Source organism: Sander lucioperca, chromosome 22 (assembly GCF_008315115.2).
Source record: "Sander lucioperca isolate FBNREF2018 chromosome 22, SLUC_FBN_1.2, whole genome shotgun sequence".
In the NCBI taxonomy this organism is placed as follows: Eukaryota; Metazoa; Chordata; class Actinopteri; order Perciformes; family Percidae; genus Sander; species Sander lucioperca.
This window is the reverse complement of record NC_050194.1, coordinates 25,595,550-25,620,274: the sequence shown is the minus strand read 5'-3', so window position 1 is coordinate 25,620,274 and position 24,725 is coordinate 25,595,550. Positions and strand designations below refer to the sequence as shown.

Below are 24,725 nucleotides of genomic sequence, written 5' to 3'. Positions count from 1 at the left end.
ACTACAGTATCTAGGTTAAGCTGCATTGCTGTATTCAGAACTGTTCAACTGGCTTCTGATGAGCCTTTTTAAACTCAAAGTGGACTTCCTGAATCCTATTCCATTGTCTCGCTCCACCAGCGCAGCCTCTTGCGTCGTTTTAACGAACGCAGGGTTTGTTTTTTTTTTCCTGTCTGAACGCTTTTTTGCAGAGTGGGGACTCCTTCGGGTGCCAGATAATAAAGAGCATGTTAAATTGACAATGGCCTTTTTAGGGAAGCTGTGCACAGTTAACACTAATTACTAGCTACATCATTTCAACAGGCGATAGCTGTGGTCTGCGCCAGCTAGAAACGGACAGCCTCCTACCTGAATGTTTTGTATGTTGCACTTAAAGGTGCTGTAGGTAGGATTGTGAAGATCCAGGACTTAGCCAAAATATTAGAACATCGACAACTTCTCAGTCCCTCCCCCCTTTCTGCTAAAGCCCAAAACTGTCTCCTAAGCCCCTCCCCCCACAAGGGAGAGCTGTGCACGATAGAGCGTGTGGGACGAGGAGGGGGAGGGGAGGAAACCCATCTGCAGCCCGTGCGTGGGGGAGGGGAGGACGCTATGAAATGCGTGTGCCTGAGCAGTGATTGACACGCAGTTAGACCCCCCCCCCCCCCGGCCCTGATTGGTGCATCTGAACAGGGAGAGGTGGATTTTTGCAAATCTCACTACAGGCTGGAGGTGGTGCCAGAGGAGCTGGATTTTGTTTTAATGACCTGCTTCATGTAGTTCTACTGGAACATAGGGTCAGTTTCAGCAAATATGACAGAAAGTTAGTTTTATAAGGCTTACCTACTGCATCTTTTTAAAAAGAGGGAGTGTAAAAGATTTGATAAAGGATTTACTGGCCTCTGAGCTTAGCTATTCTACCAACCTGGAATCAGATCTGAAATGGAAGCGGCTACCAAAACACAATCCTTGTTGATAGCAGATTTCAAAAGAAAGAAAGATTAAACTTAAAACTGTTTGCATGGCTAGATACCATTATGGTTAAAGGTAAAGCCTTTACTCCCAACAGAATTGTGCTAAAGAAAACCTGTTGTTGTTGTTGTTGTGCTTGGGATTAGTCTCTCTCTGGCTTTCTCTCTGTATCTGTAGTTGCCTCCATAGAGCTTTTTCTTTTCCTGCCTGGTCTCCATTTCCGCCTGTCGCTCTTATTTCCCATGCCCAACCTTGCCTCTCTGGGGATGGGTGGTTCTTGTAGGGGAGGGTTGCAGAGCTGAAGAAGATCATTTCAACTCCGCACCCTTGATCTGATGCCCCAATGCTTCCATGTTTCCAGGTGTCACATATGCTGCAAAGGGCTACTTCGACGCTCTGGTGCGGATGGGCGAGATGGCCAGCGAAAGTCAAGGCTCTAAGGATCTTGGTGAGTCCTCGTAGTGGCTGTAGCACCCCTGGTGGGGGTGGAGGGGGGTTGCACAAGCAGATGGTGAATGGGATGGCTCGTGCTGTTGAGCAGAAGCAGCTGATGACCAAATCTGAAACCGGACAGACACACACACACACACACACACACACACACACACACACACACACACACACACACACACACACACTCTCACTTTTTACAGTAACTCAGTGCTCAAATGCCTGTTAAAACAGAGCATTTGTCTGCATTTTACTGCAATTTGGAGTTTATTTGATGCATTATTACCCACAATTCATATAATCAGACCAGATAATTAATTCTGCATGTTTTTCACAACATGCCCATTTGGATAATCTCTTGTTTCCCTCACATTCAGGAAAGATAAAGGCTCTCCAGTTGTTTTTATATTGCACCGTTGTGAGCAATTAATGAATTCACAAATTTGTCTGGCATTTGATATTCACGACAGCACACATGGCGAGGTTGATTTGCTCTCCTTTTATATATACAGTGCTGAAAAAAACCAATCCTCCCGTTTGACTGCTGCTTCCAGCAGCATGTGAGGAACGATCCTCCCAGCTCGCTCAGCTTTCACGCAGTGGTTGTCTGGTTTCAGTTGGATCAGCCCTGGTTCTGCTCATTATAGACTTAACTATAGTGATCATTTGCATTGGCGAGAATGAAACGCCCATTTCTGTGCACAGGTAGGAAACATCTGAATGAAGTAAGACAGGCCTGTATATCACTGTCGCACTCTGTGCAAAAGTTGTGTCACAGTTGTAGAGCCAGTCACACGCCGGGGAGCGTGACAAGTCTGCGTTAGCTCTGGACTACTGCATCCTCTTTGTTTTTTCACCGTTAATGGGACTTAAGATACCAGGCGTAGACTTGAAGGAGGGATGGAGATGGGATGGTTTAACATGGCTATCCGAGGCAAGTGAGGAGGATATAAAAGCTGGATTCATTATTCATGAGGAGACTTTTTTTACCAGGTGCTCCCTCGCACTTCTTCTTGAGCCTCATCATTTCCGTTACCCTCCCTGCGTCTCTTGGAAATAAATACTCACCTGAGCTTGTGTGCACACAATACTTTTGAATAGTGAAAAAGCTCATTACTAACCCTGCATTCAGCTTCAACTCCATAATTCATACAGTGATGTGGTTGCAACCACTTTAAGATCACAGGAAGTGTCATCGACTGTACTTCCTGCAATAATCTTGCAGCTTTATTGTACAGTCCAGTCCAGTCCAGAAAAACGTGATTATGCGATCGCATAATTCAATGCATAATCAGCCAAAGTCCACATATTTATGCGGGGCCACATTTTTTCAAATACGCTGCACTTTCGCCGCATAAATTACCGATTTCTGCGCAAAATACGCGGGGCTTGCATGATTTCATAATCCCCGCATTTTCGTTGCAAAAAAGTCACATATATCTTAGCAGAAAGTTGAAAAATGTTGTGTTTACTTCACACAAGAGCAGCCATTTTCCCCTGTTGCCATGGGAACGTTAGGCAGTGATGTAATTACGTGACGTGAACATCATCGAAAAGCTGCAAACCCCGCGATGAAGCCACGATGAAACCGCAGTTTTTGCAAGTTCCGGCAATTTCATCGCATAAAATTGCTTAAATATCCCGCATATTCCATCGCATTTTTTAAGAAAACGTGCCGCATAATCAAGGATTTTTGCCCGCAACAATCACAAAAACACTAATTTTTCTGGAAGGACTGATTGTACGTACAAGCCAGCGTGCGAAATACCCGTCAATATTCGGGGGGGTCCCCATCTCCCGATTGTTGCGCAATACCGATCTAAATTTTCTCAATATGCAGTAGGCCTATGACATGACATGACAATATTTCATGGATGCAAGCCAAGACAGTCAGTCTATAGCCTACATGACAACACACACACGCACACACTTAACAATTTGTTAATCTGGCTTGCTAGCCATTTTTAGTATGACTTCTCAACGTTTCTTCTGTTTGGCGCACATGGATAATTTGCATACGAGCACAGGACAGAAAAATAGAACATATTTGTGAATACATGAATTATGAATACTGGACATGGTGAGCTTAAAAACATTTTAGTGACCAGTAGTGACAATCAAATATTTTATTTTCTCATTTTTTGACAAAATTTGAGACGCCCTTCAAATTTTGCTTTTGAGGCTTTCAGGGGGTCTCATGGGTTAATCGGGGGGATCGAGCCCCCCCGGACCCCACCGAATTTCGCACACTGGTACAAGCCTATGACTCATCTAAATGTTCAATTATTAAAGCCCACCTCAGAGTATAAGTAAAGGCCTTGGCATAGCATAAACCGTTATTTTCATCTGTCAACTAAAATGGTAGAAAGTAAATACCACTTTGTGTTTTTTAAAATAAAATCTATATGTAATTATATAAAAGCGTACAAGATTGTTTTTGGCATCACAATGACTCAATTAAAAAATGCATTAAAAAACAAGTTTGACTTGGTGTGCAAACTTCTCAACAGGATATCCCATCATCTATCTGTACATCCCCATTTCCATCAGCTTGTTGTGCATTTCCTGCTTTGTGTCTTACACAGCTGTGCTTTTGTAGTCTTTTGTCTGCGTGCTTGTTAGAGTTGCCTGTTTTGTGTTCCTTTTTTGATTTCTTTTTTGCTGGCAGCCTAACCATGACTCAGCAGGCCTTTAACTCAGCAGAACCTCCCCTCTGCCTCCAGTGAAATGACAGACTAGGCTGAGCAGGACGGATTGATGCCGTCCCCACAAATCAGCTCAGGGCAGCTGTGGTCTGTGCAGACAGAAGTAGGAATTGCTCTGATGACGCTTATCGCTCGGTGGATGCTTTAGCATATTCCACGACTTGTGTTGAGCCTCACGGCTTCAGTAAATTAACTTTGGAAATGCTAATTATCTGGCAACATGCAAAGAGTGAAAAGTTTAGTTTTAGGAGGATTCTTAAATTGTAACTTCAGTTTGGATATAATGTAAGTTAGGGTTGCACAATATATAGTTTTTTTTGTAATCGTTATCGCAATATCAACAGGCGCAATAAACACATCGAGCGACATATCGCGAAACACACTGAGATTTTTTGTGTTAGCTGAAAGAAAATATCAGCAGAAAACTGCACATTGAATTTCCTCATTCGTTGGTCTGTTTTAATGATGAGAGGTGGTGGCGGTTTGCTAAAAGTCAGGATTTCTCGGCTTATTTTTCTCTCTAAAAGAGGTCAGGGGAAACATTGAGCACCATTGTTGTTGCATACAGTACAGTGAAAGAAAATCATAAGCCTGCTAGCTTATTATTAGCAGATAACAAGGATTGTGCATTTGGTTTTGTGTGTGTGTGTGTGCGTGTGTGCGTGTGTGCGTGCGTGCGTGCGGCTGTTCATTTCCTCAGGCGGCACAGTCTCTAACTGTGACAAGAGCTAAGACCACAGAGCCGTGTGTGTGTGTTAATCACTCACCCAGGGCTTTACCTCGCACTTCATAATTGATGAGGACTGAAGGCAGATTTGTAAAATCGGCCAATTTGCGCATTTAATTGGGTTTTGTTGAGGGGGGAAATGTCCGGGCGCATCGGTGCAGAATTAACGGGGCTGGACTGCTTGATCTCTCTGAGGCGGCAGAGCCTTCCTGCCCGAATTCACTCTGACTGTACTCGCTGAAACAATGTAATTAATCAGAGCGTTGAGATAAACAGCAGCTGATGGCATTAGCACATGAACAGGCGATGTGGAACTGCGTGCGACAGGGCGAAATAAGGAGATGAGGGAGAGTTGGGTTTGAGAAATTGAGCTTGACGGAGAAAGTGAGAGAGAATCACTGGACTGTTAATTACTGTAAATTAACTTTGTTGGCATCACTGATAATATCAAGACTTAATGGTTAACATAACATTAAATGTAAATTGGGATTAGGGCTGGGCAATATGGAGAAAACAAATATCACAATATTTCTGTCCAAATTCTTCAATATCAGTATTGTAGTGTTGACTATTGGTGCTTCATCCATCTGTACATCCCCATAAAAAAATAAAAGTTGCCAAATGGTTCCATTGACAAGACCAAAGTGATCTGTGTGTTTTGTCGTTGTGAACTGAGCTATCATCACAGCATGTCCAGTCTGAAATACCACTTGATGGCCAATCACACAGCTGATGCCAATTCTCTTCTCATTTAAATGAGAAAAAATAATGGGACAAAAATGTGATTAATTGCGATTGACTATGACATTAATGCGATTAAATATATTTTAATCGTTTGACAGCACTAGAAATAACCACATGGTAAAGCCATTTTTTTTATACTCCTGTGTGACTGAAATACTCGACAAATGAAAAGGATTTTCTCATTTTATTAAGAACTTTAGTGCAAAATGAACACAACGTGCAAGCATCAGAACGTAAAGCGTTGTGCAAACAACGTAAATATTGCTGTTAACGCAGTTCGGACGCTGGTTTCTCGACATCCCAATAGAAACAACATAGAAAAACATACACAAAAGACATTTTTGATGTTGTCTTGACGTTCTAGATATTGTCATATCGCCCAGTCCTATGGAGCATAAGGATCACAACTGGAGACATTAAAAATGCCACAGATAGAGCTCCCCTTATTGTAAAGACTAGGCAATACATGTTGACTGAAGTGTGGATAGTTGGTGACGTATAAATGAACGCTCAGTAGTTCCAAACTAGACCCCTGAAAAGTACACTCTAAATGCACGTTTCACAACAAAGTCATAGTTCAGTTCCATTTACACTGAGTTCCCAATACCCAACCGTAAGGTATAAACTCCTGTTCTCAGTAACAGTTATCTGAATGAGGCAAACCGCAAATAAAGTTATTACACTCAGATGTTCATCGCTGCACTCTTTACTTCTTGTGCGTGTGACCGTATCGTGTAATTTTCCACTGGAACACTCTGCTATTTCAGGGAGTCACTTTAGAAACGGCAGCAGAGGCAGAGGAGCAGTTTAATGGTAGATTACACACACACACACACACACACACACACACACACACACACACACACACACACACACACACACACACACACACACACACAATGTATACTGTACACCCTCACATGCCAGAGCAGGCGTTGCTCAAACTGAGTAATTAGGACAAAAATGAACATTACATGATTGTTATCCACTTGTGTACCCTAAAATACACTGACTCACATCTCCTCATGGTTGACACTGGTTCATGGTGAGCACAGCCCTGACAGCTCGGCACAGGAAGGGGAAATGATGCCTCGCTGTGTTTCACTCAGTCATTCTTAATTTACACGATGCTGTCAGAGTTTTGACCAGCTGCTCTGGTGCATGACTCCGTGCGTGGATGAGAGACGAGATCCTCCACGACTGCAGTGTGTGGAGTGTCATCCCACTCATCCTCTCCTCTTTCACTACTGCGTTCTCCGCGTCTGCGAAACGCCCCCGCATTGATGTGGGAGCTCAGGCAGCCCGGGGAGAACACGCCGACTCTGCACACGTTTCTAAAAATAGGAGAAGCAAAACGCCTCGACCGGAGTGCCTTCAAAGGAGGAGGAGGAGAGACGGAGTACAATGCATTATCCGCAGCCCAAAAATGTCTCGTCGGTGATGTCAGTACGGCTGAAAACACCGTCGTCTTTCTTCCGTATACTAAATATGGACATGGTTGTGAGGGGTAAAAAAAAAAAAAAAAAAGGAAGGAGGGAAGCTCCTGCAGTTCCGGTTCCCCTCTCTGACCATATAAGGTCTCTGCTGTTCAGATGCAAATTTCAGCAGAGGAATTCGCTCAGGTCTGCGCTCTGGCACTCAAATCTGAAGAAAAGCATAGATTTTGGCTTTGCTTTATAAAATCTGTCAGTGTAACTGATTTCATATCAGTAGACTCTAGATGTTAACCTGCATTTTATACAATTTATACATAGTCATGTAGCTCCACCTGTCACATCCTCAGGTCTCCCAGCTGTTGCTTTTCATCCCTGCCTCCTTAGAACAGGGGTCTTCAACGTTTTTTTTAAGCCAAGGACCCCTTAACTGAAAGAGAGACGGAGCAGGGACCCCCTACTACATATATTGTATAAAATTAAGTTGCGTATTGAAGGGCGGCCTAAAGCCTTTATACATACCTTTTTAGCATAGAACCCTAAGCTATTAAGAGCCTAATAATTGTTGGCATCATTTAATGAATCATGTTTATGTGGCACAGTGAATCCTTAGAATGAACTGTATAGCCACCTACACGTGATAGGCGGCCAAACCGCTTTTCAACTAGGCGCTGAGTTGCTCTGGGGTCGCACACCGCTCAGATTTGCCGCTTTGCGCTGCGCTCAAAGTTCAAAATATTTGGGGCGACCTCTAGCTGACCCAGTTAGAACGTGCGCCCCATATAGGCTGAGTCCTTTGCAGCGGCCCGGGTTCAAATCCGACCTGCGGCCCTTTGCTGCGTGTCATCCCCATCTCTCTCCCACCTTTCCTGTCTATCCACAAAATTGCCAAGATTGCAAGATATAACAGATGACATTCCTAGAACAACCTAAAGCACCTTAAGGACATAAAAACTCCTTGTTTATTTTTTCTCTCTTGCTAGCTCTTGTTGTATCTGGCCACAGCCATTTCATCAGTCAAAAACAATCGATTTCCAAATGAAACGTAACAGGGAGGAGAGTAAAGATGGAAAGCTCCTAAAGCTTAGTTCCATATAAATGCACGGATTATTTCTTGTTTTGTCCTAAAGAAAAACAATATTGAGCTCGTAGTTAAAAAAGGAGCCTCATATGGAGTCCGTTCATTCGCATTCGGATATCGACTCGTTTTGACTGCTGAGGTGGTAGCGGCCGGAAACAACAAGACCTACGGTGAGTTGTTCAAAACCTCTTTTTAGTAAACTCACAAACAATGTTGTCAATGCTTTGGTTAAGGTGTAGAGCCCCTGGTGATACTTGGAGCAAAGTCTCATGTTGTGTCGAGCCTTCTTAGTGTTTTAAAAATAGCTATTTTGAGGCTAGCATAGAAGTCTCCCTAGCACTCCCATTCAAAAGGCCATTTGACCGAAAAACGAAAATACGGTAAATCTTAAAAGTGGCGCTTCCGTCCTAATTATGCTTTTAAATGAAAGATTGACTCGGGTACATTCACAAAAAGACCCTAGGTTGCATTTTGGCGAGAGTTACGCTTTAAATATTCCTGACCAACTTTCACCAACTCCAGCTGCTACACTGCTAGATATTTCCTCGCGAATTAACATGGTGTATCCACATATTTTCATACTCTATTTTTGGCTCTTATTAAATTTCCTTTCCATCCCCTTTTCTCTTCTAATTCTCATCATTGTCTCACATGTTCCCATTGCCGAGGGCTGAACACGCTTCGGCTTAACATCCATCTCATTAAAACAATTTAAGGTGAAATCACATGGCCAAATTTGAGGTCCAGGAAACAATTACCCTTTGGTTAATTAATTCATAGGAACACGGTTTAGAAGAGTGTGTCGGCCTTCAAGGCATATTCCTCCACTTCATCAGACATGCTGTGAAAGGATGGAGAGGCTTTCACAAACAGGAACAAGACTCGGGCGCCCGGATGGCTCAGTTGGTAGAGCGGGCGCCCATATTATAGAGGTTTACTCCTCGACGCAGCAGGCCCGGGTTCGACTCCGACCTGCGGCCCTTTGCTGCATGTCATTCCCCCCTCTCTCTCCCCTTTCATGTCTTCAGCTGTCCTATCAAAATATAGGCCTAAAATGCCCCAAAAAAATTATCTTGTGCAGGCCTACTTGCAAAAGACTGATAAAAGCAGTAATATCACAGACTCAATTAGGCAACCGCAGGGGAGAATTTAATTCTGGTGGGTCAAAAATACAAAAGAAATCCTTCCTGCTTTTCAATAGTCATCAGTGAATTTTACTGTATCATTTTCTCCTCATTTGTCTCTGAAATAATTACGCTGGAAGTGAATCACCGCTCATTCTGCACAGCTGCATGGCAGCAGCAGAAGTATGAGCGCTGGCTCCTTGGAAGCAGAGCGGAAGAGGAAAGCAATAATAAATACTCATAAACAAGGACGGAAGCAACATCCTCGGCGACACTGAGATCTGAGACCATAGACTGTTATTATATTGCCTAGCATCTCTTAGGGGAAATCGTCCTCAATATTGAATGTTGTTTTCCCTCCAACTGTGTCTCGTTTGAAATCTCACGTTGCTCCGATTTGAAGAAAAACAACTGGTGACCTCGCCGTGACCCTCGTTTTTCCGAGCCAACACGCAGGCTGAATTTCCCACCGGGCTTCGACCCCAATCTGAATTCAGCCAGCGTTCACTCTGCGGAGAGGGAAACTGCAGCGAGAGCACTCTTTCAAAGTGTTTTTTGCAGGGGACAGTTTCTGCTTGTGTCCAACCCTAAAACGATTGATTGTGGCATTTTGAATCATCCGTTTTAGTGGAGAGCTGCTTCTTCTTCTCCATCTGCATGTTCGTGTCTCATCTCAAGACAAGAAATATAGAAAACTTGAAATAGTATGGGAGTGTTTCTGTGCAGAGGTGTGCACAAACTATTGGGCAGAGACAAAAATGAGAAAGAGGCAGCTTTTGCCTGTTCAGGCTTATGATACTTTAGGGTACTTTGGCCAGCCAGAGGGGCTATTGGGCTAATCATAAGGGCACTGGAGTGAGCTACAGAGGCCTTGGGCCAAGCAAGGGGATTGCTAGAGCCACGTAGAGGGGCGGTTGGGCCACACAGAGGGGCTCTTTGGCCAATCATGGGGGCACTTGAATAAACTGTTGGCAGTTGGGCCAACAGCAGGAGCTCGGGTGCTAGTGAGGCACTTGGACTGATGAGAGGGGCATTTGATTTCACCAGTGGGGCATTTGTCTAATCATACGGACACTTGGGCAAACAGAGGGGCACTTTTTTTTTTTAAGATAATTTTTTGGGCATTTTTGCCTTTAATCACCAGGCGAGCATGAAAGGGGAGAGAGAGGGGAAAGGCATGGAAACCTGCCGCAGGTCGGATTCGAACCAGGGACCTCTGCGTTGAGGAATAAACCTCTATGTATGGGCACGTGCTCTAATAGTGGGCATTTTTGACCACTCTATTATTAACCCTTGTGTCGTCTTCCAGTCGACCATGCAACTTTTTTTTTTTTTTTAAGATTATTTTTTGGGCATTTTTAGGCCTTTATTGACAGGACAGCTGAAGACATGAAAGGGGAGAGAGAGGGGGAATGATATGCAGTAAAGGACCGCAGGTCGGAGTCAAACCCGGGCCCGCTGCGTCGAGGAGTTAACCTCTATATATGGGCGCCTGCTCTACCAACCATGCCATCTTGGCGCCCATGGGTGAAAATTTTAAAATTTAAACTTTTTTTTCAACGTTTTGGTCGTCTTTTTCGACACTTCTGTCGCTTTTTCCCCCCAATGTTTTTGTCACTTTTTCCAATGTTTTTGTCGATTTCTTTCTGTACCTTTTGACGTTTGTGTTTTTCTTTCCCCATGTTTTTTAAGCTTTTTCTGAAATTCTTGACACTTTTTTCAACGTTCTTTTATCAATTTTTTTTTTTGGTGTATTTCTGATATAGAAACTTTTGGAAAATGGGTCAAATTTGACCCGAGGACAACAGGAGGGTTAACAACTTTCAGGAATTTGGCACCCACCTGAACATTAGTTTTTTTTTTTTACCCAACCTGTCTTTTTATTTTAAGTTCCAATCTAATTACCAAAACCCAAGTGACCGATCTCAGATGGGAGATGTGGCTATGTCTTCGCCTGTTTGCGCGTCATCAGAACAGCGCCACTGTACTAATTTAGCTTTCCCTTACTATCTCTGCCCTTTAGAAAGTCATTGTCCTATAGAGCCAGCTCAGGAGGGGAGGGAGGACGCAGAGAAAGAGAGAGAGAAACAGAGAGGGAAAAAAAAACGAGAGACACAGAAGAAAAGAGGAAGGCGAGACAGAGTGATGTGTTCCCGGCTCATTAGCAGCCAGTCTCTGGTCGAATCAAACACTCGCTGCCAACAGCTACCACCCGCCATTCATTACAACCCGCACCACCTGTCTTCTGCCTCCATTTCATGTTTCTGTCTTGAGTGTCACATTTATCCACTCTTTCAAACACGCTGTTTTGTCAACAGTATGCTGCATGTCTTCTTGAGTGCCATTTGAGTTTCAAAAAGAGATCCGGGAGGGATTGTGTAGCGCTTGATTGAGCATATGAATGTAATAGGGTAGGTAATGTGGTTTTAATAACTTCAGACTATAAAATGTCCTTGAGGTGTCGCATTGTCCTTGATGTTGGGATTCAGCCAAATGGTGACTTAATGATTCTGATAATAATGAAGTGAAGTACATGCTCTGATCTGAGGCACTGCAGGAAATCAACTGGCTGCCAGATCTCTCTCACACACACACACACACACACACACACACACACACACACACACACACACACACACTGTTCTAGCCATTTTCGTAGTACGAAATCAAGAGACAACAGGGAGAAAAAGACAGATTGTGAAACTGAGTTTTTTAGGTTTTAAATGCCTGTTTTGTTCCCTATTCCTGTGGGATTCCCAGTTTATAAAAACTTAACATAGTAAAACTTTTCAACCCCTTGTTTGCTCACTTTGAGTGCACTGTCACTAAGCTGTCAGTAAATCCTCAAACACTTGTCTTGTCTGTCACACCTTTGAAAAACAAGGCCTCTATTTGAGTGTTTGGTGTTTTAAGCCCCCAACGTCATCTTCCATCAGTGCTGCCTGGAAGGCACTAGGATTAGGCAATGGTTAGGGTTAGGGTTAGGTGCCTTGAGGTCGACGGTCGCAGCGCTGTCTTGAAGTCGACGTTGGGGTCTTAAAACACCATCGAGCCTTTGTGACACGTTTGTAAGCCTGCAGTCCTTCTTCCAGCCTGATTTAGACCATCGTCTGCCTTTTGCGAGTCAATGACTCTGTTTACGCTTGGTTTTAAAATGAATCTGGGCGATGATCACAAGTTGACAGCGCTAAACACAAGAGTAAACGACCACCGTCTCTCACAAGGACGTCCTGGACGTAGTATCAGAGTAGCAACGCTCTACAACTGGCCCATTTTACAACTAGTTGGACCAAGTGCTGTTCATCGTTTTGCCTGATGAAAGAAGATGCATTGGACTCTTCTGACGCGATATCTCCAGCTATACAGACACAACCGCTAAGTGTGAGTGTGGACGCAATAACTGTTCACAGTTCCCTTTGACCAGTGGTGGAATGGTACTAAGTACATTTACTCCAATACTGTACTTAAGTACAAATTTGAGGTACCTTTACTTTACTTGAGTCTTTTTCTTTTCATACCACTTTCTACTTCTACTCCGCTACATTTCAGAGAGAAATATTGTACTTTTTACTCCACTACATTCATCTGTTACAGTTTTAGTTACTAGTTTACACATTAAGTTTTCTGCACACAAAACAAATGTAGTTTATAAAATCTGATGTTTTATTCTAAAGTAAACTAGTCAACAATATAACTGCTACAAGTCCAGCTGAAATGATAAGACCATTAAACTGGTTGGATCCTTTACACTTTCTAAAATGGGAGGGTTTTTCTGCATTGAGTACTTTTCACTTTTTATACTTTAAGTACATTTTCCTGATGATAATTACCTACTTTTACTTAAAGGAGAAATCCGGACCATTTTTTCCTGAATCTTGATCGCTATATGTCTCCGAGTACTGTCAATAGGAAAAAAAACTGACAAAAATCGGTGCTAGCAAACTGGAGTTGCTGCAGCTAATGGCCAGAGCTCCAAGTTAGCTAAAATGCCAGTTGTGGGGGCATATTTTAGAGTGCCTTTGTGGCTCTTAACAGACACAAAATGCAATTAAAATTTCTGTGCAACATGAACAGGGCCCTTACGTGACAACAAGATCGTTTTCAACTCAGACATTGTGAAGAAACCGTTTAAATTCAAAGTTTGTACTGTCACCTACCTCTAGCGATCAAGATTCAGGTAAAAATCGGCCGGATTTCTCCTTTAAGTTACATTTTCAATGCAGGACTTTTACTTTTAACTAAGTATTTTTACAATGTGATATTAATACTTCTACTTAAGTGAAGGATCCGAATACTTCTTCCTCCGCTGCTTTTGACCTTCTGGCGAAAGTGACGTAGGCAGTAGCAATCTGAACACAAGTGGTCAGCTGGAGATGCACGATAGACACAGATGTGAATGCCGATGTGTCTCGGCTGTGCACTTGTGTTCAGACAACACGTTCTCACACTCATCTCGTAAAATATGGACGCTTGGTCAGGTGCCTTTGTCGTTCTTATTGAGGCTGAAAGTCTCCTTTAGCGCTTTAAGTAAACACGCTTGGTCGGGACTATTGCCGTCCCTTTTGACGTGATGTTAAGGAAAAGGTCGTGGGTAGGCTTACGGTTCCGTGGCACGCGGGAACTACGGGACGGTTGGGTTTAGGAAAGGGTCGTGGGTGGGCGTACGGTTCTGTGACACGCGGGAGGAAAGAAGAAAAATGACTATAGCAAGCGTGACAAGCGGGACGTGAACCCCGCTCTCCTGGGTGAAAGTCCTGTGTTAGACCCATCCACCCCCCCAACCAACCTCCTTTAAAAACCAGGTGTATATAGGACAGATGTGCTAACTCCGTAGAGACAAACAGTGACAGGGATGGTCCAAGTGATGGATTACTTGAAAAAAAAAAAAAAAAAATCTTGCCATTTTTCCACTGTGGTACACAATTAGAAGCCAGAAATGTTGAGTTAGATGCCAGGGGGTCATATTGACCAGCTGAGGTCCATTTCTGTTTGTCAAAACAGAAAAAAGCTATCAGATTGGATCTCTCTTTTCATCTTGTGTTCTCTCTTCCTCCGTCCCTTCGGCCCTTTCATCCCTCGCTTCCAGCTTGTGTCTGCTGTCTCAGATAATCAGTCTCCATTTTGCACCCCATCAGCCGGCCTGTAATGATTATGTATAGCTAGTCATTACAATTGATCTTCTGTAGCCTGATTCCTTTTTTAAAAAGGATTCATTTTTTCTTTTCAACATGCTGTAGAAGTAAAGATATTAAACAGAGCCCAGTTATGACATGATGGCATTCTTACACTTCAGATTGCCAAGATTTGTTATTGTATTTCATAACTAGGAACATGGTGACCATGTGGTTAGATTAAACATTTTAGCCTGTATATTTCTTCCAGCACAGTGCAGGATTATATTCTGCAGATGTACAAAATTTGGATAAATTGGTTTTCGCAACAAAACGTGTCATTGTCGAGTCACTCTGTAGTCAACTGGGTGCTTAACATGTAAATACTAATGAGGAATTATACTGTCTGCAGTGGAAATGTGTGTCCTCGAGTGTGTTTGAGTGCACACAGATGCAGCTGGTGTTTAGAGAAATTAAGGACCCAGGAGAGCACGACAATAACGGCGTCAATCATGCGGCTTTCACAGGGACAAATCTCCCCGCAGCACCTTGTACTCCCTCCACTGTAGCTTTCTGGGGGATTAGAGCTGCTTGTGTTTGCTTTCAGGCTCCTATAACGCGGTCCCTGCAGAGATGCATAAAACACCTTTGTCCATACGGCCATTCACTGTGCTTCTCTCTCTCTCTCTCTCTCTCTCTCTCTCTCTCTCTCTCTCTCTCTCTCTCTCTCTCTCTCTCTCTCGGCCTCTGTTGAGCCCAGGAGTTGTATGGAAAGTAGCCAAGGTAATAAACCCAGATGTGAGCACTGCCCTTGTGTTAGCCACACTGAGTGATGGGCCTGTTCTCCACACGCACACACACACACACACACACACACACACACACACACAGGTTTATGGCACTATCTTTGTGGGGACCCGTCATTGACATAATGCATTCCCTAGCCCCTTACCCTAACCTTAACCATCACAACTAAATGCCTAACCTTAACCCTTACCCACAAAGCTATCGGGACCCCTACAAGTATACTGGACTCCCGGTTTTTGGACCCGACGAATATAGTTAAACAAGCCCACACACACACATACACGCTCTGTACATATATAAACACATACTCGCCCTACTGTTTGATAGCTGAGTAGTTTGAGACCGCTTGGGGTGTTTTAAGATCCAGGTTTTTTTCAGAATGAACTTTACCCCACTTTGGTTTTCCAGGGTTCATACACAAGCCGTAATTCTCAAATGTATTTCTGTGAGCCGTGTTTTGGAGGCTGTTGTTAGGCGCTTACCTAATTTTTCTCCACGTGTGCTGTAAACCTCTGAATCTTAGACTTAACGATGGATCTTGTGAGTATTAGACAACAATGACGTGCCTATTTTTTTGCTTTATTGGGTTGAGAATTTTTGTTTGCCAGATGAAATGGTCATGCACTCAATTCAAATCCTGCCTTTAGTTTCCATTTGTAGGCATGACGAATCCCAATGACTGTCAGACTAAGAGGAAAGACACTATTTGTGTCCAGCTTGCGGTTGTAGGGTTGCTTCACTATCTCTTTCAGGAGTCTTTCGTTGGCAAAAGCAACATTTGTGTAGTCTTTAATTGATCTGGACCCATGCAAGCTGAGTGCAGACAGCAATGTGCTTTACTCCCCTCTGAGCCTCAGATGTTGTGATCAGCTCTGATTATCAGTAAGCAGCTTAGCTCTAGCGGGTAGAAGTCCAGTACTTCACAATGGAAGTTGAAGAGGTTTTTCGGATTAGATGGGTGCAATGAAACAAGAACATTCAGGAATTTGGGGATCTTCCAGGTCATGACAACGTCATTTGCTCAGGACGTACTGATGCAGACCTGCACCCTGAGACATTTTGCCCGTTTACAGCAGTTTCTCTGTATAATTGGCCTTCATCACAACTTGGATCTTACCTTCCATAATTTTGGCCGTTATTTCTAACTCTGCACCACACTGTAACGGAACACAGCAACATCACTAAAAAAGAAGTCAGACGGGCAGAGAAAAGAAAGCATGAGTAGTAACACAGCTCCCCGTAAGACCAGCACACCCATCGGCGCACAGATGGGCGCAGGTGCATTTGCCATTTCAACGACGTGGGCGCTGGACAGGAAACTGACAACTGCGTCGGTCTTAAACTAGCAAAAACAGTTGCGTCGGGCTTTGCGCTGCGCCGGGTGCAAGATAGGGCCCAGTGTCACCACAAAATCAATGACGATACAAATTTGATTAGAATATAGATGAACACATTTGTTCAAAAAGCAAAAATATATCCAAGGCTGAGTTTTATGGAATCAAGTAGAGTGAGGTCATAAGATAAGATTTGTATTCCCCTAAAGGTAATTGGTCTTGGACTTGTTTGAATTTTGTCATGACAAATTCTATGAATATTTGCATGTTTACAACGTGCAACATTAAGAAATACAAGATCTAATTTTATTTGGATATAGTATGCTAATATTTAGTGAGAAATGAGAAAATATTCAGAGATATTTCAAAAAACAAAATGGAATAAAATGAAAATAACATTTAAAAAATATATGACTAAGCCATGACTAAGCACCCTGATAATCTGTTATTTTCTGTAAACTAATATCCTATGGATTCACCCTCTCTTTAATGTGTTTTTGTAAAGTACAGTTATCTGATTCCCTCTGGCTGAGATCAAGTCGCCGTAGCGTGTCGATGGCCGGTGGCTGTTTATTAATGGATTGGATGGAGTGTGTGTTGGGTGCCCACCAAGAATCAAAGGAGACTTTGGAAAGTATGCTAGTGCATTTATCTGCCTCGCTGCTCCTAATGCCCTGTCCTGCTGCAGTCAAACACTTCGACAGTGTTATAGCTGCCACTGCATTTTCATAAGCAGATGGGAGGAGGGCGGGGGGGGCGGCTGTAAAGTGGGATGGTGTTGTTGAACCGTTGTGTTAAAGTGCTCATATTATGCTTATTTTCAGGTTCATAATTGTATTTAGAGGTTGTACCAGAATAGGTTTACATGGTTTAATTTTCTAAAAACACCATATTTTTGTTGTACTGCACATTGCTGCAGCTCCTCTTTTCACCCTGTGTTCAGGTCTCTGTTTTAGCTACAGAGTGAGACCTCTCACTGCTGTAACATCTTTGTTGGCAGTCGCACAGTAGCTATGTAAGGACTACTAGCCAGTCAGAAGCAGAGTATGAGGGTGTGCCCTGACAGTAGCTAGGTAAGGACTACTAGCCAGTCAGAAGCAGAGTATGAGGGCGTGCCATGCTAGCAGCTAGGTGAACATTATAACGTGTGTTCCAAAGTGACCACGTTTGTCTCTGAAGTAAAGGCTGGACTACAATAGAGCTGTTTGGAGCAGTTTGTGAACAGTGTTTTCTGTTGGAGATGGTAAGTCCCTTTGGGGTGGACGTTGGGCTTTTTCACTTTAATAACGATTACATGCATAAAAAAGATATATAACACAATAAAGGAAAGGGAAAAAGCCAAAAAGCATAATATGAGCACTTTAAACTCTGAACAAAAAAGAACCTATTTCTTTTTGTTGTGCGTGCACGGGTCAAACAACATTTCCTACCTAGTTTACCTACACCTGCAGGGCGTAGTAAGGCGTAGCAGGGCGACGAGCAGGACCACGGCAGCAGCTGCAACCATGATTTAGGTGCCACCCCAATCCAAGGAAAACTGCGAGGCGAGAAAACACAAGGACTCTGGGGAATAAGCTCCCCAGAGCTAAGTTAGTAACAAGCATTACTGAGACATGAATGCACACAGATGGAAAGAGAGAAGCTTTGATAAAAGCAGAGAAGGGAGAAACACAGAGAAGCTTCTTGGATTTCTGTAAAATGTCACTCTGCAAAGTAGCTTCAGCCATCAGGTAAATGTCGCAGAGGATAAAGTAATTGTTTTCCATCTGCAATGTAGTTAACCCTTGTGTTGTCTTCCCGTCGACCAGGAAATTTTTCTGTTTTTCTGGGTCAAAATTTAAAATGTAAACCCTTTTTTAACGTTTTGGTCCTCTTTTTCGACACTTTTGTCGCTTTTGCTGTTGTTTTTGTCACTTTTTTCGTTGTTTTTGTCACTTTTCTTGATGTTTTTGAAGCTTTTCCCGACATTTTCGTCACTTTTTAAAAAAAAAAATGTTGTCACTATTTCCAAAAATGTTGTCGATTATTTTTTATTTTTTTTTCAGCTTTCTTTTATCGTTTTTTTTTTTTTTAAATGCTATGAAATTGAATAAAAAACCCAAATTCAATGAAAGTAGTGAACTGATCATTTATTTTACTTGTCAAGAGCGTTGTACGGAACCATCCACGTTATTTATTTTTTTGGCAATTTGGTTGAAAGAAAACCCAAATTTCTGATATAGAAACTTTTTGAAAATGGGTCAAATTTGACCCGAGGACAACAGGAGGGTTACGTTAATTACGAGCACGTCAAACTTAAGTCCAGGACTTAACCACATCCTATTCTAACTTTTCCTAAATCCATTCTACTTCAACTGAGCCTCGTCTGCGTGACCGCAGCACTTCCATTAAGCCCATTAATCCTGTTGAGACAGCCCAGCTCTCACTGTGTGTCCCCTCGGACTGTCCGCTGTCCACAGGTCGGCCGGCACCCACACACACCTCACGCTCAGCGTTCCTCCGCGTCAGCGCTGCTCTAACGTACATTGTCTGATGTCAGCACACATTATGCAGGAGGCAGATGAGTGTCGTTAATGCATATTAGTGGGCTCGTTTAGGATAAATTGGCTTTCAGCTCTTCGTGCTGGTGCCGCAGCTATATAATCTTTTACTGTGGCCATTTTCACACCTGCACCGAGGCCCTGTTTGCTTATTAATATATTTATTCTGGATGTAGTGAAGCCTGGTTGGTATATACATCATTATGATGTCCTGATGTTGGTAAATATACAATAAGAAACTGCAGAAGATGTTTTATAAGATGTCTTTATGTATAATTAACCCATATTCTCTTGAATCAAGTGTTTACTTTGTGTTTTTTATGTTATTAATACAATTATCAGTTATAACAATAGTTTTAGATTACGTTTATTTACTATTGCTGTCATCTTTGATAGTAAAGTTTGTTGTTCAAATATGAAATACTTTACCTCCGTACTAGAGCTTGGTTAGATTGATGCTGGGATTTTTAAGGGAGATACCAATATTTGGGAATTTATAATGATGATTTATAAATGTGTAACTTCAACAAATATGTTTTCAAGTTTTTGTTGTGAAAGAATCTTGACAAAGTTGTGTCCTGTGTATTTTACAGCGTAAAAATAAACTTGTCGGTTCTCTCTGGAGGACAACATTTAACAACATCATGTTTTTGTTACTTATCAGCTGACGTTTATGTCGATGTATTGGTCCAACTCTACTCGTTACATATCTTTGTCACGTTATTTTTACAACCAAGTTTGAGATTCTTTGCTTGAAATGTTTGATGTAAAAAGATTTTTAAAAATCAAAGTCTCTTTTAGGGCTGAAGGATTTTGGGGTAAAAATGTAATTGCGATTTTTCTGCCAGATATTGCGATTACGATTCAATTTGCGATTTAGCTAATGTTCAATCATAGAAATAGATAGATATAGGAAGACCATTGGACTGTTTGCCGTGGTCATTTAATTGGTACACAACAAAATGCTGATTGTTGTTAGTTGTCACAGTGACAATACCAAGGGGGTAAGGAAGCATCTGGGAAGCGTACCGCCTATGGGGAGATTCTGAGGCTAACAAGCCATCACCTCCCGTTAGCATCCCATTGACTGCCATTCATTTTGACGTCACTTTGACAGAGAATAACTTTACATCTGAAGCGTTTAAAGACTCTATTTGTCCATTGTTTATTTCTAAAGAAACACGACAATGTATAAAAGGCTCCATTACCTTGTACCTCACGTTATGGCTCCGTAGCAGACGTTTTTATAAAAATAGGCTAACGATTGGGTCATAACCACGCAACTTACTGTCGCACAGTAGAGGAATTACCGTATAGTACAGGAGAAGCTCGCAGCCAATCAAGGGGGACGTGGAGGCATACAGTCCAGGGAGAAGACCATAGAGAGTCCATGAAAGCATCGGAACAAACTATTTCAGCAACGTTTTGCTCCTACTCCTACGCTCATGGACAGCTCCTACTCACGCTCTCCGTCTCTGCTAGATTGGGAATGATTGAGATTTCTCTTGGCACAGCTACCAGAAGACTTCCAACTTTCAGACAGGTTGCTCACGTCACATCTACGTCTTCAAGCTCAGTTGGAGGCTGCTCAGTAACGCTCAGCCATCACCGGGAAAGAGCTTCTAATTGACATCAATGGTCTCCATCAAAGTCTATGGCGTCTCTGTGTCCATTATTTTACTGTCTATGCACAATACGCGTCAGTGGGGCCGTAAACTGTGTATACAGACTGCAAACAAGCGGAGGGTCTGACTAACTGCCTGTCTGTGTGTTGTTCTGTGTGAAAACCTGTCCTGTGTCTCATTCTTGGGGTAGTTTGATCTGTCTCTGTCTCTCCAGGTCTCTATCCCTCTGTTCTTTGCTCAAACTAGATCTTTTTGTTCCTTTTTTTTTTACAATGCATTGCATATTCAGAGGAGGCAGCATGTAGGTATCTTAAAACGACACGCACCTCCCTGGCTGCATGAATCATCCTTAACTTTCTTATCTTTTTTGTTTCATCTTTTTACTTTTTCTTTTTTTTTTTTTTAGCTTTGAACTTTTTTTTTGGGGTTCTGCTTTTTGGTGTTTTGTCCCCTGTTATGCTTTAGTACAACACATACAGTATGTCTTGATATATATATACTTGATTCATAAAGATGTTATGCTGTTCCTGTGTGTTTATTAGCAGTAGGGTTGGGCATCGCTTTGATTTCTGATTCCAATTCCAATTCTTCCTTTCGATTCCGGTTCTTACCGATTCTCGATCGCGATTCGTTGAGGGGTGGAGTTGAAACGGGTCACATGCCTATTTCACAGATGAGAGGACGATTTTATTTTGATTCAATGGTGATTTACAGTTCATACCAGGCTTTTTCAACATAAAATAAAGCCACACTTTAGAAAGCTGCTTACTGCGCTCCGTGGCTGCAACACAACAAACGCCTGGAAGAACTGTGGCCGCCACGGAAACCAAAAGTTGCGCGTATTAAATTAGAGACCGATGATCAGATTCGAAACGCTTTCAATAAAGAAACGATGCCAATGGAATCCTAATTTTGGAACCAATTCTAAGTAGGGATGCACCGAATCCAGATTTTTGGGGTTCGGAGAAATACCGAATCCACTGGTTAAGATTCTGCCGAATCCGAAACCAAATACTGAATCCTCCATCCCATCCTCAGTCCATGAACACAGTAAACACATTAATGAAGTAAACAACATTGAACAACTCGTATTCTTTCGGATGTTTCATACCAGATGTTGTAACAGCGGTGATGTTGTGTATAGTTTAGGGTCCTCGCCACCACCAGACTAATCAGCATTGCAGATTGAACATGTAGCTGGACTTGAATGGCCTTCTTTTGACTGAAAGTACTGCCAAACTACACTTTTTCTGCTCACGAGTTCCATTTCCACTTTCTCACAGCCTACTGCACTGAACACTCCAGCTATGTAAACACCTTCCCGTAATCAACGGCGCCGTCATTACGTCGACCAGCTGCAAGCGTAGGGTTCGGTTCGGTGGAAAGAAATTCTAAGTTTCGGCAGAAACCCAACCCCGTCAAAAAGCCCAATATTCAGCCAAATCCGAATTCAAATCCTGGATCCGGTGCATCCCTGATTCTAAGTTGGAACCGCTTCTCGATGCCCAATCCTAATTAGCAGTGGTGTTGTAAGCATTTGGTAACATGGACAACCCTCGGGTTCACTATTTAAAATATTGATTAGCTCTTTTGATTTTCCATTTTTCTGTCTGCGCTGCATATTTTTTTTTAATGTTCTTTTGATCTTGTCACCTTTTTTAATGAGTTTGGTCCGCTTCGTCAGTATCACAACAGATGTTTCATCTTGTCCATTACCTTGCCCCCCCCACCCCCCCCCCGACACCCTACCCCTGTCTCTCATCTGTTCTGTGTGGCTGCATGGTCTTTTGTTGCACGATGTATGTAGCTCTCACAGACATTGGAAAGATTTAATAATAATAATAATAATACATTTTTATTTATATAGCACTTTACATGGTACTCAAAGACACTTTACAGTAAAACCAGCACATATAGCACATTAAAAACAGATAAGCAATAAAACCAACACATAAAATAATATCACTCTTTTCTCTCTCCCCTCCCTTGTTGTTGTTCATCGTCTTTCTTTCTTTTCTTTGTCTTCTCTCTGCAGGGGAGGTGCTCTTTCAGATGGCTGAAGTGCACAGACAGATCCAGATCCAGCTTGAAGAGATGGTGAGCATGTGGCGACGGCGGTGGTGTTGCTAAAATAAGCACTTCTTAAGCCACCAGTTGGAAGTCAAACAGATTGTGGGCTTTTCGCTTTGAGAGTCTCCACATTACAGCATATCTTTTAATATTTAATACTCGGCAAGGCACACTCTTACATTCACACATAGACGCATGCTCTTACTAGGGATCGACCGATACTGAAAAAAATGATTTTGGAATGTTATAAACTCCAACACAAAACTGTGTTTAAAGTGCCCATATTATGAAAAAATCACTTTTTCTGGGATTTGGGGTTATGTTGTGTCTCTGGTGCTTCCACACACATACAAACTTTGATAAAAATCCACCCATGCTGTTTAGAGTGAGATACAGTTTCTGAATGTGTCCTGCCTTCAGTCTCTGGGTGAGCTGTTCAAAATCGGCACGGCTTGTGACGTCACAAGCCGAAACGAGCAGGCTAACCGCAACCATTAGCTCGTAGCGTTAGCATGCTAACGCTAATGCTAACGCTAGCATGCTAACGCTAGCATGCTACCTCGTTCTCAGTAGCAAAGCACTGCTACAACACACACAAGTTCACCATAATCTACAAAAGAACTACTTCCATGTGCGCCCTCATTTAGAAGTCTCCCAGGTAATCCTGCCTTGTAACTGACCGAAGTTGTAGAAACAGCCTTTCTTTTACTGTCTATGGAGCTAGCTAGCTGACATGATCTACATCTGAGTTACTGGGCATGTGCAGTGCAATCAAAGATAGTACAGAAGAAGAAGAAGAAAAGAGGTCTCACTCTGTAGCTAAAACAGAGACCAGGTGAAAAGAGGATCTGCAGCAGTGAGAGAGAGTGGTGCAGTACAACAACAATATGGTGTTTTTTGAAAATTAAACCATGTAAACCTATTCTGGTACAACATTAAAATACAATTATGAACCTGAAAATGAGCATAATATGGCTGCTTTAAATGCTTTGAGTAATTATTTAACAAATGAGAAACTTTCAACATAATAGCCAGTAACAGAGAGTCAGATAGTGTTGTGGGCGGGACATTAAAGGACAAATCCAGCGCAAAATCAACCTAAGGGTTAATAACATGTGTACCGAGTCGACCGTTCTCTGGGATATGTTTTCATGCTAATCTAATGTGACCAGTTTTAGCGCAAACCGCTACTTAGCTTATAATGCTAATCGTTGGGGCACTGGTAAAGTAAAAAGAAATCTCTATTTCTACACCACTAACAAGACTCAAAATAGCACCACACTTCAATGGTAGCATAATGAGGGTCCCTACATGTAAACCGCAGCATTGACAAGTGTACAGACAGTTTATTAAAAAGATAGTTTAGAAAGACATTACCGTTCATGTATACAGACGGGCGCCATCTTTGGAAAACAGTCATGACCAGTTGAACGACGAACGCCGTGCTTGAGCTATGTTACTGGTTACTGGTTGCACAGCGTTCGTCGTCTGACTGTCGTTATAAGCTAAGAAGCGGTTTGCGCTAAAACTGGTCACATTCGATTAGCGTGAAAACAAATCCCAGAGAACGGTCGACTCGGTACACGTGTTATTAACCCCTAGGTTGATTTTATGCCGGGTTTGTCCTTTAAGTCAGACTCAGTGGTGAGTGAAACCAAAGCAGAGGGACAGACACAGAGCTGTAGCCGAGCCAAAGTAGAACACTTTTTAATTTATTAACTTGATCGGTTATCAGGCAAATAAAACGCCGATACAGATCATCTGCAAACTGCCAAAAACGGCCCCGATAATCTGCCAGGGCCGATACTCGGCCTATCTCTAGCTCTTATTGTACTTGAGTAGCTTTTAATGTATTTTCTGAAGGCAGCAGCTTCACTTAATTATGGTTTGTTTACTGATATTCTAATATGTAAACTGCAGCAATCGGTTCCCCCAAAAGATTTTTATTTGGATCTTCCAAAGAGTAGAGCGGCCAATAGTGGAAACATTAGGGAATGTTCAGTCAACCGAGAGAAGAGTGTTT

The 24,725-nt window shown here is 42.5% G+C and overlaps 1 protein-coding gene across 7 annotated transcripts in view; it reads left to right on the top strand.

The window, feature by feature from the left end:
- baiap2b (BAR/IMD domain containing adaptor protein 2b) overlaps positions 1-24,725 on the top strand; it is a 102,466-nt gene that overhangs the window by 30,042 nt on the left and 47,699 nt on the right. For 4 of the 7 annotated variants that reach the window (XM_031314839.2, XM_031314833.2, XM_031314842.2 and 1 more), the window contains exons 3-5: positions 1,313-1,399; positions 20,922-20,933; positions 22,668-22,729. In XM_031314839.2, coding sequence (XP_031170699.1) covers positions 1,313-1,399; positions 20,922-20,933; positions 22,668-22,729 — 161 coding nt within the window. The remainder of the gene's footprint in view (positions 1-1,312; positions 1,400-20,921; positions 20,934-22,667; positions 22,730-24,725) is intronic. The other 3 variants (XM_031314834.2, XM_031314840.2, XM_031314837.2) reach the window with 2 other exon arrangements.